Here is a 16,649-nt window from a genome sequence, read left to right as displayed (position 1 = left end):
ATTAACTAACTTATTTCCTTTAAATTGCTTATTAGAATTTAATGTATAGTGTTTGTTAAGAGAGTTGGTTGGATTATTATAACCCTGTCCCTTGGTTTCGTTGTCTGTTTTCCCTTGCGTGTTTGAAGTGAATGCATTAATATTTTCGAGAATTTGACGTCTCCAATTAAGAAAGTCAATAAAATCTTTAGAGGCTGGAAACCTTTCATTTGATAAATTTTCCTTCCATAATCTTGAGGTATTGTAGTCCAATTTTGATGTTAGAAGTTGGACGACAATAAATTCATACTTGTTTACAGGAAATTGCATTGATTCAAGTGAATTCACATTTGAGGAAACTTCATTAATAAATTTGGTTAAAGTATTTACAAAATCTCTTTTTATAGAATTTTTCCTTAATATGTGTTCAGCATTATGAAATGCAATTATATATTTGTTATTAAATCGTACCTTTAATAATTCTAGAGCAATAAAATAATATTCGTTAGTTATTTACTCAAGCTAAATTCTTAACCTGATAAAAGAATCATATTGTGTTTTTCCTGTACCATAAGACTATATCGTGTAAATAGGAAACATAAACTGTTCAAGAAAATTATTTTTATTATGGGAAGGAATGATAAGGCAACCTACATCTCGTCTTCCTTACTACTTTAAAAATAATTTTTAATAATAAATTATTTATTACCAAATATCTGTTATTACCAAGTATATTATATAGGTTATATTGAAATAATTTTATATGTATATATTTACACAATTAAACTCTTAAAAATTCAGTAAAAAAACTATGATTTATTTTTTTTAAATAAAACAAATTTCCGTAATAAAGAAAGCTGTGGTAAATAAATCATATTGTTACTTAGCAAGCTTTCATGTATACGTATAACAGAGTATAAGTATTTATTATTTTTCAACAAAAAACAAAGTGTATCAGATAATGTCCATTTGTTAAATGTGCAACAGTGATAAGTTAGTATAATAATCGAAAAATAAAACATAATATTAAATAATAATTGAACAATTATTATTGTAACTATTACATTATGGGATCAACACCGATGGAGATGGCGATTTCGTATGCTAATATGTGCAAATATTATGAATTATGTATTCCAGGTTTAGAAACAAAAAATCCTCATTTTAAATCATCATTACATTTATTTAAAAAAGAACAGTCACCGGTTGTAATCGATAACACAAACAATTTACCGGTAGCATCCTCATTAACGTTACAGAATACGACACCAGTTGTTACTAATTCACCTTTCGCTAACAATCAAGATAATCAATCGATACCGACGACAGGAGGAGGGGGAGGAGGAGGAGGGGGAGGAGGGCGTAATCTAAAATTGTTATTTAAAGGTAAAAAAGATAATAAAATACACGTTAAATGTTCTTGTAATGATATAACAGATGGTAGTGCTATTAAACGTAAATTTTTAATAAAATGTAATAAATGTCAAGCGATGGTCCACGGTAAATGCCATAATTTAAACGCTCAGTTATTTAATAACGGTAACAATCATCCTACTACGTGGTTCTGTTCTATGTGTACTGTCGATATACAAAATGATGCGAGGAAAACTGCGATGGTCGAAGATATAAAACGAGCGATACACTCGTCACCGTCATCATCCGCATCATCACAGCCGCTAACAAAAACAGCGGGAACAACAACAAATACGTCAAAAGTTAAGCAAAATAAAAAGGAAGCGACAAATAATAATAAAGAAAAAAATAGTAATGCGAATAGAAGTACTTCTACAAAAACAAAACATAAAGAAGGACCTAAAAAGAATGAAAATAATAATGGTAAGTTAAATAAAATAGATTTATTATTAGCTATTTTATATAAGTTAGCGGTATGCCAATATAAATACATTAGTAATTCAAGGTTATTTTTGATTACCCTTGAAAAAAGCGGGTGACTAATATTTTAGAACTCGGTTTTTTTGTGGTGATATAATTTTTGGGATATTTTTCGTTATGCAAACTTAAAATCATTTTTTTTCTGTAATGAAGTATTTTAAATTCCAGTATTGAAACTAATAGACATCTTATAATATAGAGAATGATTTTAATGTAATAATATTCTAAAATGAATTCATTACTTATACTGTCCATTTCATTCTATAATTGATGATATACCAAAATCAAAATTGTCAGATAAGCAGTTTATATTAGAATATCACTTTTAAAAATTTTAAATTAGATTTTAAAAATGTATACCGTTAAAAATAAATGAACACTATTTAGCATCTGTTGTTAGATGTTGTACTATATTTTGAACGATGTTTTTAATTGCGTAAAACCTTTTATTTACTTAGGTGTGCCAAAACCCTACTTATTCTAATTAAAGTTATCTTATTGGAAATTTACTTTCCGGTAATTTATATAGCTATTTATGTAATTTACTGTGATTGGAAAGAAATCGGTCATTCGATTTATTTAAATTATCTGCAAAGATTTGGATATTATGAATATTAAAAAAATTAATATGATTATAAATAATATTAATTATTATGATTAAATTTTCATAATCATACTTACTATTAGATCATTTCTCGTTGATATGATTTAAATCACTATTTATTATTTTTTTTAAATTAAGGAACAAAAACCGACAAAAAAATAAAATTAATTCTAGTCAAAATGAAAACTGAATTTATTTATACTTTAATTAAAATTAGTTTACACGAAAACCAGTTAGTTTGCAGAGTCATATTCACGCGCACAACACCTATAATGATGTACACACACGTGAGTACAATTCTTATACGTATATATTACGACATTGATATTTTATTTATAGATCTGACAGCATTATGTTCAATTTTGAGAGTAAGATCATAAAAGAAAACACATATTTGTACGAAATTACCAATAAAATATTCTTTGTAGTGCTGAAAATTAAACAGATATTTAAACAAGTTAAATGAATTTTGCTTTTTAAACAAAAATTACATTTGCCAGTATGGATACCGATATTTTGTACATAAATTTAAATGTTTACTGTTATGGATTTATTTTTAATGATCATTACATACATTATTATGACTTTGAATTCTTTAAACATTAGGTTCTTTGGTTTAAAATGGTTCTTATAATCATTTTTACTTCCTTGTACGAAGTAAAGTGATCGCGAAAAATTTCGGTTTTCAGATTTCAACGGAAATATCCACTATGACCATCCCTGAATTCAGTTTGAGTAGTTTCTGCGTGACGTCTGTACGTACGTACGTACGTATCTCGCATAACTCTAAAAGATTAGCCGTAGGATGTTGAAATTTTGGATTTAGGAGTGTTGTAACATCTAGTTGTGCACCTCCCCTTTTGAATGCAATCGACTGAACCAAAAGTGTCCAAAAAAGCCCAAAATCAAAAACAATTTGGATTTTGAAATTTTTATTTACTGCAGTAATAAGCCCTCATTGAGAACTTTTCAACGATATATTATGATATATCGTTGAGCAATTAAAATAAGTACCACTTATGAATGGTACTTAATTGCTTCCAGAGTTATAGCCAATTAAAATTTTAATTAATGAAATATTTGGATCTTGCAAGGGAAAGGCACATCGGTTCGAATCAGACCCAACCTCCTTCTTTTTAATTAAAAATTTATTAATAATTATTAACCTCTTGATTGTAAAAAGAAATTACGATAAATAATAATTCAATAATAATAATTAAAAAAAAAGAAAAATTATCAGAAGTTATAAAATGAAATAAAATTTTACGTACTAAAAGAAAGTGTATATGTAATTTAATAGGTGTAAAAGGAAGTCATGTAATGTCCACATCAGATTCTTTGTTCAAAATTACTTTTTTAAATTAGTTTTGGTTTGACACCAATGAATCATCGATAAATAAGCAAAAGATTACGTATTTTTTTAACATGCGACATTGTTGTCAGAAATAGGTCTATATTATTATTAATTATATGAAATTAACATTGGTATATGACCACTATTGATAAAACCAGGATTCATTACGTAGCTGTTTTAAATCTGTACTTAAAAATTAGATGTATATCGATGAAATCTTCTTCCCCGAAATAACAAAAAAAGTATTCATAACCAATTTATCAGTAATTTTATGTATATATATATAAACACACACACAAGCATACGTGATGCAATGTCCCGGAAGTTTCGGCAACCTTAAGAAACTAATTCAGGACATAAAAATCACAAAAAGTCATATGAACAAATCTCTTACATCGCTTCATTTTCCTCTGTCCGCAATTTTGTTTTTTCAGTTAAACTTTTTCTTAAGAATGGATTGAATTATTTTAATGAAATTTCGCGAACTATCTCAAAACATCTTGCACTAAATAAATAAATTTGTAGATTTTAATAATTTTGAAAATAGTGACCGTTAAAAATCTTTAACCATTAGTACCACCATAAATATTTGATGTATCGAATTCTTATTTATTAGATAAAATGTTAAACCTTTTTATTGTGAACAAAATGACATAGTGTTCAAATCGGTTGATGAAACAGCTGAGATGTAGGTGAAACTATTAAAGTGGATCGCAAAAATTATTCAGTCTGACAATTTTGTGCCTGTTTACACACTTTCTAGTAATAGAAATTATAATTATTAAAGGAAACCTCCGGGCTGGTCTAGTGGTTTAACTCATCGCAAATCTGTTGTTTAACAACTGATTTTTGAAGTGTGAGATCCTATTCCTAGTAAAAGTTGGTTGCTTTTATACCGATTTGAATACTAGAGAGTGGGTACCGGTAGTTCCAGTGGTATCCACGGAGTTTCCACTTGGTGGTCGGGGTTAAATTAATACGTATCAGGAATGGTTGGCCTGAGTCTGTACTAGAATACACCTCATTTACATGTCATCCTTATCTCATTGGCCCGTGGGGGGTTGCTTATTGTTCACTAGTTGAACAGATTAAAGAATATAATGTTTTTACTTAAAGCTTGACATTTAATTCGATTATTAAATAATATATATCTTCTTTTTTTTACTATTTTATATTGTGCTTCACCTTTTCATATTTTCCTGTGTTATCCTGCGGTTGGTTCGTTTTTTATTTGTTACTTAGTTCATATGTCGTTATACGTAGCACAAGTTGTTATAAACTTAGTTTACGTGTTGTAGAATCATTGCTTTCGAGCGTTAATAAGGAACCTTCGTTTACGCCCCAAAAAAACAAAGAAAAAAGTTGAACAGATTGCAACGTACACATTAGCTAAAAACAGTTTAAAATAATAAACAGATGAAATAAATATGGAAAAACAAAAATTAAATTTGTTAATAGCCAAGATTAAACTAAGCGATCACAGAAAGCTATTTTTTTTTTAATAATTAGCCTTCCAGGTTGTTATTACATAATGTTAAAGGTACTGATGAAAATATATTTGAAATATTACCATAAATTAAGGAAACGTGCCAAATAAACTAAACGCTTTAGTAATAAACGAATAAATAAAATTAACAATATTCCAAAGAAAAAAGATCTTTCATAGGCTGACTGTTATCCTACTAATACTAATATTGTAGATTTCAACGCACTTTTAACTGATGGCAATAATAAATCAGTTAAAAAAAATACTACGTAATCTAAGAAAAAAGCTTTAATGGGTTCTTACAACAATCATCAGTTAATAAACACGCTGCTGTAATATTTACTCTAACATTGTGCATTACTATGAATAGGACTAACTTTATATATAAATAAACTATAAAACGAGATTATAACTGTTTGCGCACAGATGCACAAATAAAGTTGAACGTAAGAATATTTATCTCTAAAAATTCTAAAAAATATTTGAACTATCTGATTTACACTTATTATTAATAGGTTATTAACTAATGTGAAAGAAACGAAGTAAGAAATAAACAATGATAAATTATTACAACAAGACATTAAAAAAATCTTATCAAAATAAAGTTTTTTTTTTTGTCTTCAGTCATTTGACTGGTTTGATGCAGCTCTCCAAGATTCCCTATCTAGTGCTAGTCGTTTCATTTCAGTATACCCTCTACATCCTACATCCCCAACAATTTGTTTTACATACTCCAAACGTGGCCTGCCTACACAATTTTTCCCTTCTACCTGTCCTTCCAATATTAAAGCGACTATTCCAGGATGCCTTAGTATGTGGCCTATAAGTCTGTCTCTTCTTTTAACTATATTTTTCCAAATGCTTCTTTCTTCATATATTTGCCGCAATACCTCTTCATTTGTCACTTTATCCACCCATCTTATTTTTAACATTCTCCTATAGCACCACATTTCAAAAGCTTCTAATCTTTTCTTCTCAGATACTCTGATTGTCCAAGTTTCACTTCCATATAAAGCGACACTCCAAACATACACTTTCAAAAATCTTTTCCTGAGATTTAAATTAATTTTTGATGTAAACAAATTATATTTCTTACTGAAGGCTCGTTTAGCTTGGCTATTCGGAATTTTATATCGCTCCTGCTTCGTCCATCTTTAGCAAAATAAAGTATAATATAAAATACTTCTGACTGCATAATTACGAAAACTTATCGATCAGATTAGGTGAAGTTAAGCCTAGGTTGCATTTAGTTGAAATAGTATAGAATGGACGATCGTGAATTAAATCTATAGAAAAATTGTTCGTTAGTAGATAGTTTCTTTATGAAATTTACACCTGTATCCGAATGTAAAAGTGTTTGAAAGAAAAGGAGATTAATTTTGAGAGTTATATCATCCACCGGACAAACCAAATTATTTTTGGCGTACATATATAAACAATAATAAATTTTATTTTAGAAATAAGATAAAATATATATATATATATATATAATGAGATACATATTTATATATCCCATTATATAGAATATATTTATATAGAATGTATCACGAAGTTCTCCCAGGACTTTCATAACCTATTCTACTCGTGAAAATAATAGAAAATTTTCATATAAACATGTCTTAAAATGCTTCGTTTGGGAGTTACGGCTAATGAAAGATTTCGCTCGGATTTCAGCTACCCCGGTGAAATGATGAGGTCGTACTGAAATTTTTAGGACGTTAATTATGGAAAATATTAGTGATTTTTTACGGTTTTTCACCTGAATAAATTCGGTCCCAGAACCGTATCTGTAGTAGTTTTTGAAAAATCTGTGGTGAAAACCAATAAATTGAGGTAAAAAATCCTGTTTTTTATGTTTGACGTACAATAACGTTGTTAAATGAACGGGTAACAAACACGTAAAACTTTTAAACAAAACTAGTTTAGTTTTAAACCTCTAGCGTTGAGACACAAAGTATACTTTTAGCACGATGGCGCGCCTCCCCACTTCTCTTGTGCTGTTTCCACCCACCTAAATCATAGTTTCCTTGAGAAACGGATCGGTCTTTGACGTCCAAGTTTCCTGGCTACCAAGACTGCTTCATCTAAAACTTAGATTTTTCGTCTGAGAATGAATGAAAAGTATTGAATGCAGAATAAAAATATATTCTAGAGGTATTGTCCACATTATGGGTACGGCTGAGCAACTTAAGGACAGTAATAAAGAATTAAAAAATCCCTCGGCACTCCAGAAGGCAGAGGTATTTCACCGATGCTAAGTAGGGGATAAGAAAGATTTCAACCTTAAAGTTAAGAAAAACTTCAAATTTACTCAATACGACAATGGTTGTATGTGAAAAAATGTTATACATGCTTAGCATACGACAAGCCCCATCTTCTTAGAATTCCAGCAACATTTTGGTCCCCTGCTTCCCTTGCTGTAAGGATTGGTCATATCAAAAATTATTTCAGACGAAAGTTTTAGGTAATGTTTAGAGGACTAACGACCACTTTAAACCGATTCAATACTGTGCCTATTAAGGGAGGCATGATTTTTTTTGTCTAAGAAATCCAATTTTTTCCATCCCCTGGGCCAATGGTTGGTGATATCAAAAGACTTTATTTAAGTTTTAGGCCCTTATCCAATAATAGAAACTTTAAAAGATTTCGATATTTTACTTAATAAGAAAGTTATAACTATATTTGTTTCTTTGAAAAACTTTACACCCTCATGGTCCGATTTTGCCCATTAACGAACTCGACCGAGATTTTGGGTCGTTATATTTTATGTATCAATTTGAAAGTGATTGGCGCAAAATTATGGGAGTTACTGATTCCACAAGAAAGTGAAAACTGACGGTGGTTTTGGGGTCTGAGGGAAGTCGAATTACCCATTACAATAGGTAGCTTTCTTATGAAATCAACCAAAAAAAAACCACAAAAAGTAGTACAGAAGCGTGCTAAGAAGTGGGTTGAAAATGGCGGGCTCATTTTTCAACATTTATTATAAACTGGTACGAATGATTCACTTTGGTCTAGTGCAGCGGTCGCCAACCCAAGGCGTGCACAAAATAGGTTATTCAAAGTACTGGACACTAAGCGTGCCACTAAAATAAAACCAGAAAATCTATTAGTTTTTCATAATTTCATCTTCTGCAATTTCCAAATTGCAGAATTGTTAAATTTGATTAATTCTAAATCAATATTCTCACAAAATTTCAAAACATCTTTTATCTATTTTGTAACTCTTTAATTTCAGGTTGCAAAATATATTTAAACATGGGCGAGTGTTTTTTGTAAATCGTTAAAATCTGTTTGTGAAATATTTCTGCAAAGTTGACATAATCTAATATATCAGTTATTACAAAGCCATTACTACTTAGTGTCCACAAACATTTTGTTTGTGGATATAATTTTTATTAAATTAAAATTAAAATCCATACGTCATTATCTAAATCAGAACATTCTTCATTCATTTCCATTTTTACTTTATTTAAAAGATTTTCAAATCTGTTGACTTTTCTCTACATAACTACCGAACTTTATTATAAGAGAAGATCTCCATACTCTGATTCAGTTTCTTCCAAAAATAATTCAAATTTTTTGTGAGACAGAAGAATGTGCAATAATCTTATTGATAATCTTTGTCAAGGTCGACATAACGTCTTAAAATTTTCTATTAGAAATATGAGCACACAAACTCTTTTGGTGATAACACAATGAAAAGATAGAATTGATCAAGATATTTTTAAACAATGAGATGAAACCATTATTTTTGCCGATCATTGCAGCCGCTCCATTAGTCATAATAGAAAATATTTCATTCTTAATGTTATATTTATTTATGCAGTTTTCAACACAGTCCAAAATATCCTTTGTTGTATTCTTTGCTGTTGCATTACACACTGATGAAACAATCCACACTTCTTTAATTATAGATTTTTTAAATACAATTTTGCTATCAATGTTAATCGTGCAATATTATTTCTATCTGTGCTCTCGTCCAAAGATAAACTAACTTCATATTTCCTAACGCCATTTTCAAATTATTGATTTATAAATTTAATTTTCTGCAAAATTTCATTTTTATTTGGAAAAACAATAAAGATCTTAAGACATCCTTACGAATGTTTCTTTTAAGAACTCTTCATCTGTGAATGGTTTTCTATTTTTAGCAATGCAGTATAAATCTGAAAAACTTACTTATTGATTTCATTATCTTTTTGCATAAAATTTTTTAACGTGTTAGATAATCGCAGAAGTGAACTTTCTGTTTTAAGTATTCTTTCCTTCGAAATACATGAAGTACTTGCTACAATTGTTTCTAAACTCAAACACGTTAATTTTTCTCCTTGTCTAATGATACCATAATTTATTTTCCAATCCTTCTGAAACAGTCCAATTCTTTTGGTTTTGACATTGTTTTATTCTGAAAAAAAAACTTAAATAAAATGCCCAAACTAAAGGAAAACTCAGTAGTATGAAATGCTAAACATTTATTAAATTAACAGAGTTAAAGAGAAACAAACCTTATGTTTGAAGTGCAGTAGAAAAGACCTAAAGACATTGATAAATGCCAGGTAAAGTTATTGATAAGAATTCATTGTTTTTGAGATTACATTATTTGAATTTTGTGGGTTTGATAGATCAAATTAAACAATGATAATGTAAAAAACGATAAAATGTCAGGAATTGATAGATAAAATAAATGAAATAATCGCGAATATTTACATCATCAAACCAATCTGATAATACAATGTAAACAAACTATCACATGCATTGCTCACGGATTTAACAAGTGATTAAATTTCGCTTAGTCCCATCTATCTCTTTCTCGTCGCCTATCTCACTGGCTGGTAGCTAGTGGTAGCGTGCTACACATGTAAGCATCTGTATACATATAGCTTACGACTCGGCTCATTCTAGCCGAGCACTGGACTGTGGTGCTTGACTCACAAACACCCACACATTTTCAAAGATAGTGTCGAAAATGCCACCAAAAATCCTTTCGCGAACCACCTACTGACACGCGTGGCGTAGGTTGCCGACCGCTGGTCTAGTGTTTTGTTTCTAAATAAAATCTTTTTTTTCTAACTTTTCTTTTTTTATTCAACTTTCTTACACAGTTTTGCTCAAAATTAAATTCTCAAGTTTTCTTTAAAAGTTTCTCAAGTTTTTAAGTTCTTTAAAAGTTTAACAAAGTTTTTACCCAAATTTATTAGTTTTCAACCACAGATTCCTCAAAGACTACTGCAGATACAATTGTGGGACCTATTTTTTTTTCGATTTTCAGGTGGAAAAACCATAAGAAATCACTAATTCTGCTCTTTAACATGCTAACAATTTCAGTACGACCTCATTTCACCGGGATAGCTGAAATCCGAGCGAATATTTCACTAGCCGTAACTGGTATTTTAGGAGATAAGTTTCTGTAAGTTTTTTTCATTATTTTCACAAGTAGAATAAAAGTTTATGAAAGTCCCGGGAGAACTTCGTGATACTTCTGTGTGTGTGTGTGTGTGTGTGTGTGTGTGTATAATATATATAATAATGTATATATAATATATATACAAGGTCTGTTCAGAAAATAACCGAACTTAATTTTTTATCTTTAATAATAGAGTGTCCCCTTCAAAGTACTCCCCTCTCGAATTCTCACACTGTTCCCAGCCGTGTTTCCTCTTCGCGATAGTCATCAATAGTTTCAAAATGACATCCTTTCATCACCGATTTTAATTTCGGAAATAAGAAAAAAATCGCAAGGAGCCAGGACTGATGAGTAGGGAGTCTGAGGGAGGACAGTCATCTGATTTTTGGCACAAAACTGACGAATTGACAAAGCTGAGTGTGCGGGTGTATTGTCGTGGTGAAGGAACCATGTTACCAGTTATCTCTTTTTGCGAATTTTTTCAAGTAACCGTTGTAAAACACCTTGATAGTACACACAGTTCACCGTTTCACCTTGAGGAAAGAATTCAAAATGCACAATCACATTAAAATGGAAAAAAATCATTTATAGAAACTGACGTGCTTTCCTGGGGTGGAGATCCTTTGCCGATCCATTGCGATGAGTGAACTTGTTGAGTCTCGATGTCGTAGCCGTAAACCCGGCTTTCGTTTCCCGTTATGATTTTTTGCATGAATGCTTCATCGTCATCGGCTCGTTCAAGAAGTTTCCGACAAACGTCCACTCATTGTTCTTTCTGCTCTTCGGTCATCAAAATTGGAACAAGCTTTGCTGCGACTCTATGCATGTTCAATTTTTCAGTCAAAATGTCACGGCATGATCCAATCGAGATGCTCTTTTCAAGTACTCAAGACAGTCGATCGACGATCTGCACGCACCAGATCGTTGATTTTCTGAACGCGGATGTCATCAGTTGAAGTCCGAAGGTCTTCCTGGTTGAGGGTCATTTTTAATCGATTGATGACCACTTTTAAATCGTGAAAAAACCATTCGTAACATTGCGTACTACCCAGAGCATCATCTCCATAAGCTTGTTTCCAAAGTTGAAACGTTTCTGTGAAAGTTTTCCCCAGTTTCCAGCAAAATTTTACGTTTTATCGTTGCTCCCGAAAATCGCACATTACAAAATCGCTACAAATACTTAAACACGTTTCACTCAAATAAAACAAACTAAACATCATATCAACAATCCAAGAACATCTGGTTACAGAGGAGGTTATGCGGAACACAATACTGCCAACTACACGTCACTAAATATCTCCGTTGGCGCGTAATTAAAAATGTTGGGTTATTTTCTGAATAGACCTCGTTTATCTATATTAATTAATTTTTATATAATGTAAAATTTACGTTTTATTTTTACACGACTGCCCAAAACTGAGTGTATTATATTGAGGGTGTATGTATGTATGTATGTTTTTTCCACAGTAGCAGCTCAATGGCTAAACCGATTTAGATGTATGACCCCGCGTTGATGTAGGACGTAGATGTATGACCCTAAGTTTACAGGAAGTGGTGGAATATTTGTTTAAATAAATTTAAAAAAAAAAATATTCTGTTTACAAATACTATATACAAGGGCGTCACTCGCACGCTCTTTAATTATCCTAAATTAGTAATTATCCTATAATAAAGAGCAATATTTGTCGGCAATGTTTTTTTGGCAGTCGTGTTTTTTTTAATTTTGAATACTTATCTCCTATCTGTATTTGTTTAGAAAAACGTGAAAAAAATGAAGAGAAGAACAAAGAGAGAAAAGGAAAAAATACAAAAGATTCAAAAAAGAACCTTAAAAGAACTTCATCTTTAATTTCGAACTCAAATTCAAACTCGCAAAGTAAAAGTACATGTAAGAAAACACGTTATGTACCAATCCAACCAAAACAGACGTATTCTAATGTGGTATAAAAAAGTACTGTATAAAAATTTTAACGATTATTTATGCAACATGTAGGTTGCATAAATTAATTCCATTATAACTTATCACAGTATGAACTTTACGTTCTGATCTAAATATTTCAATATCCTTTCTTTGGTCAATTCTTAACACTAATTCTTAATACCAATAATTAAAAGAATTTTATATATTACTATTATTATTTTATTAACTTTGTGTTTTATTATCGATAATGTTTTGCAGATATAATACGTACAGTACTGTTTATAATAATAAAAGAATTTTTTTGTGTGTTGTAATACTTTCTTGATAGTTGTATGTTTAAACGTTATATAGTGTTGTATAATTATTATCCATTAACAAACATAAATGCTCCCTAAAGAATTATTTAAAAAACTTTTTTAAATTATTTTTACTATTTACATTTGCAAATTTAAGAAATATATGTAATGTTTACGTTAAAAGTTTTATATGATGTAGAGACTTAAAACTTTTAAAAGATAATTACCAATACCTAAGTAAAATAATTTGAGCATAACTTGTTTAACTCAGGTTCCTCTTATGACATAGTATTTGTTACTTTGAAGTAACATAGTATTTCATTGTTGAAGGATCTAACCAAAGGTGACCCACCAGTTAAGATCTGGCAGAACGGTTGTGTAGTTTATTTGGATACTACTACACCAAACCTTGGTTATGTTTGTGTAGTTTCACGGTTCTACTGCAGGCAGGTCGACTTTTTATCACAGTTCAATTTGCGGCAAGTTTTTGCTACACAGTCATTGAGGATCCGTTTAAAGAATTTTGGTGAAACATATGACTTACTGCAATATTTGTGAAGTATGATGGGCTCTACTGATAAATTTGCCCAAGGACCATTGTTCTCTATACAGTGAATAGACTGAAAACCTATCCTGGAGCAAGTCCGTTAAAAACTGGGCTTCACAATCCTTCCTTATGTAATACAATGCCAGACTACAAAGACACTAGAGGGGTGCCTAGCCTAACTTACTCCTGTGGGAATTCCTGTGGGAATGAAGAAAGAAGTGTTGAGAAAAAACTGTGAGAGAACATAAAAAAATAATCTTTAACATTAAGGACTATTCAAATTTATCCTTAAATTAGGTTAAGGTACATAACGATGTAGTAGAAAGATGTTACTACAAACTATGCTAATTATATTTGTATAATTAATTACATACATATTAAAAAAGTCATACATATTACAATATGATTGATTTGTTCTATGATAATATTACATAGATGGAAGCAAATATATTAAGATGAAATCAAATATTTTTAAAAAGTTCTAAATTTTAATCATATTTAAATCTAAACTCGCCTCCATTCCTAATTTTTTCAATAAAACATTACTTTAGAATGTGAAATAATAAATTTATGAAAGTAAAGATCTGTATCAGTAACATTATATTAACTGAAGTAATTTGCTTTTATTTTCTATTTTTATTTTTAAATAAACAAAAACATGAACTAAAGGCGACTGTACACCACTATTTATAAGAGACTGTAACACACTGGAAATAAACAATTCTTAAAATTAAGGATCTAATTCAAATAACAATTTATAATAGTGTGTAAGTAATGTTGATTAATAATTTACTGATAAGAATAATCATTAAAAATTGGAATTTTAAATAATATAAAAATATCTGAGCAAATTTTAATTTATTACTTATACACTAATTCACTAATACACCAATATCAAGTTTAAATTGAAAAAAAAAAATAAAATCTTAATGTTAATTAAAATTTTAACAATTTAAAGAGTAAATTACAATTATTTAAAAGTAATTGTTACTTACCTTTAGTGAACTACGAGCAGGGTTATAAAAAGAACCATCTGACCTGTATCCTGATTTTAATAACCTGTTCAGGAAGCTGTATGTACCATGAAAATTAAAATCCCCTCTGTAACAATTAAATTGTAATATACATATGTCACTTGTAGTTTTTAAAGTTACATTATTAAATAACAAATGTTCTATCTTTAAATATTTTAAATACAGACTGTTTTGTAACAAAAATTATATTCAAATTAAATATGTTAATGCATATTTTGTCAATTATTTTATCAAGTATTGAAGTTAGATTAATTTTCAGAGATAAACACACCACTTATATACATGTGCACATGATGTATTTGGTATCTTAACAGAATTTTGGAGGAATATGGCTTTATCACATTATAGCTATTAGGTATACTGTACTGAAAACACTCCTACATTGGCTATCAGGCCCCTCAAATCACACCTAGATACAATGGCTTTACAAATCATCAGCAATAGGCATAGGAGTTCCGACAGACTTTTATAACTGAAAATGGCAAAGAAGGGTTCATGAATGGATTAAGTAAAAATTGAAGAGTGCGAATAGTGACAATGGACTATATCTATCTAAGAAAATATCACAGAAGGAAACAAAACCCTCCTGCTCAAGATCTCAATTACTGGCGTAAATATCACATTTAATATATTATGTATGTTATATACATAATATATTTAATATTAATATTCATAATATATTAATAAGTAGGTACAATCAATTAACAAAATCAATTAACAAATTTTAACCAAACTTTTGTTTAACCAGAAAACCATTTGCATTTGGTGGGTTTAATAAATTCAGAGAAAAAATATCTAAAAAATAAATGTTTAAAACATAGAAAAACAAGGCTGTCAAAATGAAATTGCACATTTAAAAGTATAAAACACATTTATGGTATTATAAATTATGCACGTAAACTCACTTTGATAGTAATCAAAGTTTATTTGTTAATAAATACATTTCTTTAGAATGCAAATAAAAATTTGTAACAATAAAAATCAATATTACAAAACTGTATAACTGAATTAATGTGCTTTTTATGTTCAGTTTTTTATATAAATAAAAATTAAAAAATTAAATTTTTCTTATTTTAATTTTATTGAATTCAGCATCCCAATTGAAACTGTTGTTTAACATCCCATGTGTATACTTTAATATTTGTTAATTTATATCTGAACTGATTTTAATGGTTAAAACAAATTAAATTTATACATTTGGGTAAAAAAAAACATAAAATGCTGAAAGATAATTTAAGAAAACAAAAAAAAAAATCATTTAAATAAAGGTTTAGAAAAAAGTTAAAAATAGCTCATGGTTGCTTCCTTAGACAGTCACATCTGTACTTGTGTTAGGCAGGCATATATTTTAAAAAATATACATGTTTGCAAGATTTTTTTTAAAGTGTCATATATCAGCCACATTTTTCATGTATGCTGTGTAACATTTTTTATTCAGTAATAAAAAATTAATATAAAGAAACATACTTTTTTTAAGAAATGCTCTACAAATTTTAACTACATACATACAGTTATAGAAGGTAACCTTTTTTCCTCAAATCTTAATTGTACATTTCAAAATAATTTACTTCATCTGACAATTTATTTTTACTTTAGTTTTTAAATTTTATCAAAGGTTAGACTACGTCAACTGTATAATAATTTAACATATTTGCCAATGAGTCTGATGGTTACAAATCTATTTATATAATATGAAAAGAAAAATCAAGGGTTACACTTTTTATTACCCACATCATTCATTCAATATCATTTCAACATAAAATTTTCTTCAAGTAACTGAAGGAAAACTAAAGAAAAACTCTTATTTTTTTTGTGGGGAAAAATTTGGGCATTTAAAACAAACAGTTTTAGTTGTATAATTGACACTGTATTATTAACATAAGGTATCAGGACAGGTTTAAACCGTATATAGAGTCTTATGAAAGTGGTACTCTTACTAGATGCTTATAATTTCATTATGTCACAATGTTACACCACATGCTACTAAAATTACAATAATAAACAAAAATCCTTATTTTTAAAATACATGTAGATAGTGTGATACAGTCATTATTGATATAGTGTGAAGTCATTAAATATAAATAAAATTTATTCCACAATAACATGTAAACATAAAGGCCAGCATACA

General features: G+C 29.3%; 2 protein-coding genes across 5 annotated transcripts in view; one reads left to right on the top strand and one right to left on the bottom strand.

Annotated features, from left to right (window-relative positions):
* The window catches only part of LOC142320527 (calpain-B-like), a 250,197-nt gene that overhangs the window by 225,135 nt on the left and 8,413 nt on the right, over positions 1-16,649 (bottom strand). For all 3 annotated transcript variants that reach the window (XM_075358416.1, XM_075358413.1, XM_075358411.1), the window contains exon 2: positions 14,483-14,588. In XM_075358416.1, the coding sequence (XP_075214531.1) occupies positions 14,483-14,588 (106 nt within the window). The remainder of the gene's footprint in view (positions 1-14,482; positions 14,589-16,649) is intronic.
* LOC142320529 (uncharacterized) lies at positions 1,434-12,804 on the top strand. Of its 2 annotated transcripts, none has more exons than XM_075358417.1 (2): positions 1,434-1,815; positions 12,480-12,804. In XM_075358417.1, exons 1-2 carry the CDS (start codon positions 1,470-1,472, stop codon positions 12,668-12,670), a joined length of 537 nt encoding a protein of 178 aa, XP_075214532.1. In that variant the 5' UTR covers positions 1,434-1,469; the 3' UTR covers positions 12,671-12,804. The 2 variants fall into 2 exon arrangements, 1 of the variants encoding a protein (XP_075214532.1); XR_012755427.1 differs by lacking the exon at positions 1,434-1,815 and adding an exon at positions 2,722-2,763.

This window comes from Lycorma delicatula, chromosome 2 (genome assembly GCF_047948215.1).
Source record: "Lycorma delicatula isolate Av1 chromosome 2, ASM4794821v1, whole genome shotgun sequence".
NCBI classification, from domain to species: domain Eukaryota; kingdom Metazoa; phylum Arthropoda; class Insecta; order Hemiptera; family Fulgoridae; genus Lycorma; species Lycorma delicatula.
This window is presented reverse-complemented; position numbering and strand designations above follow the sequence as displayed.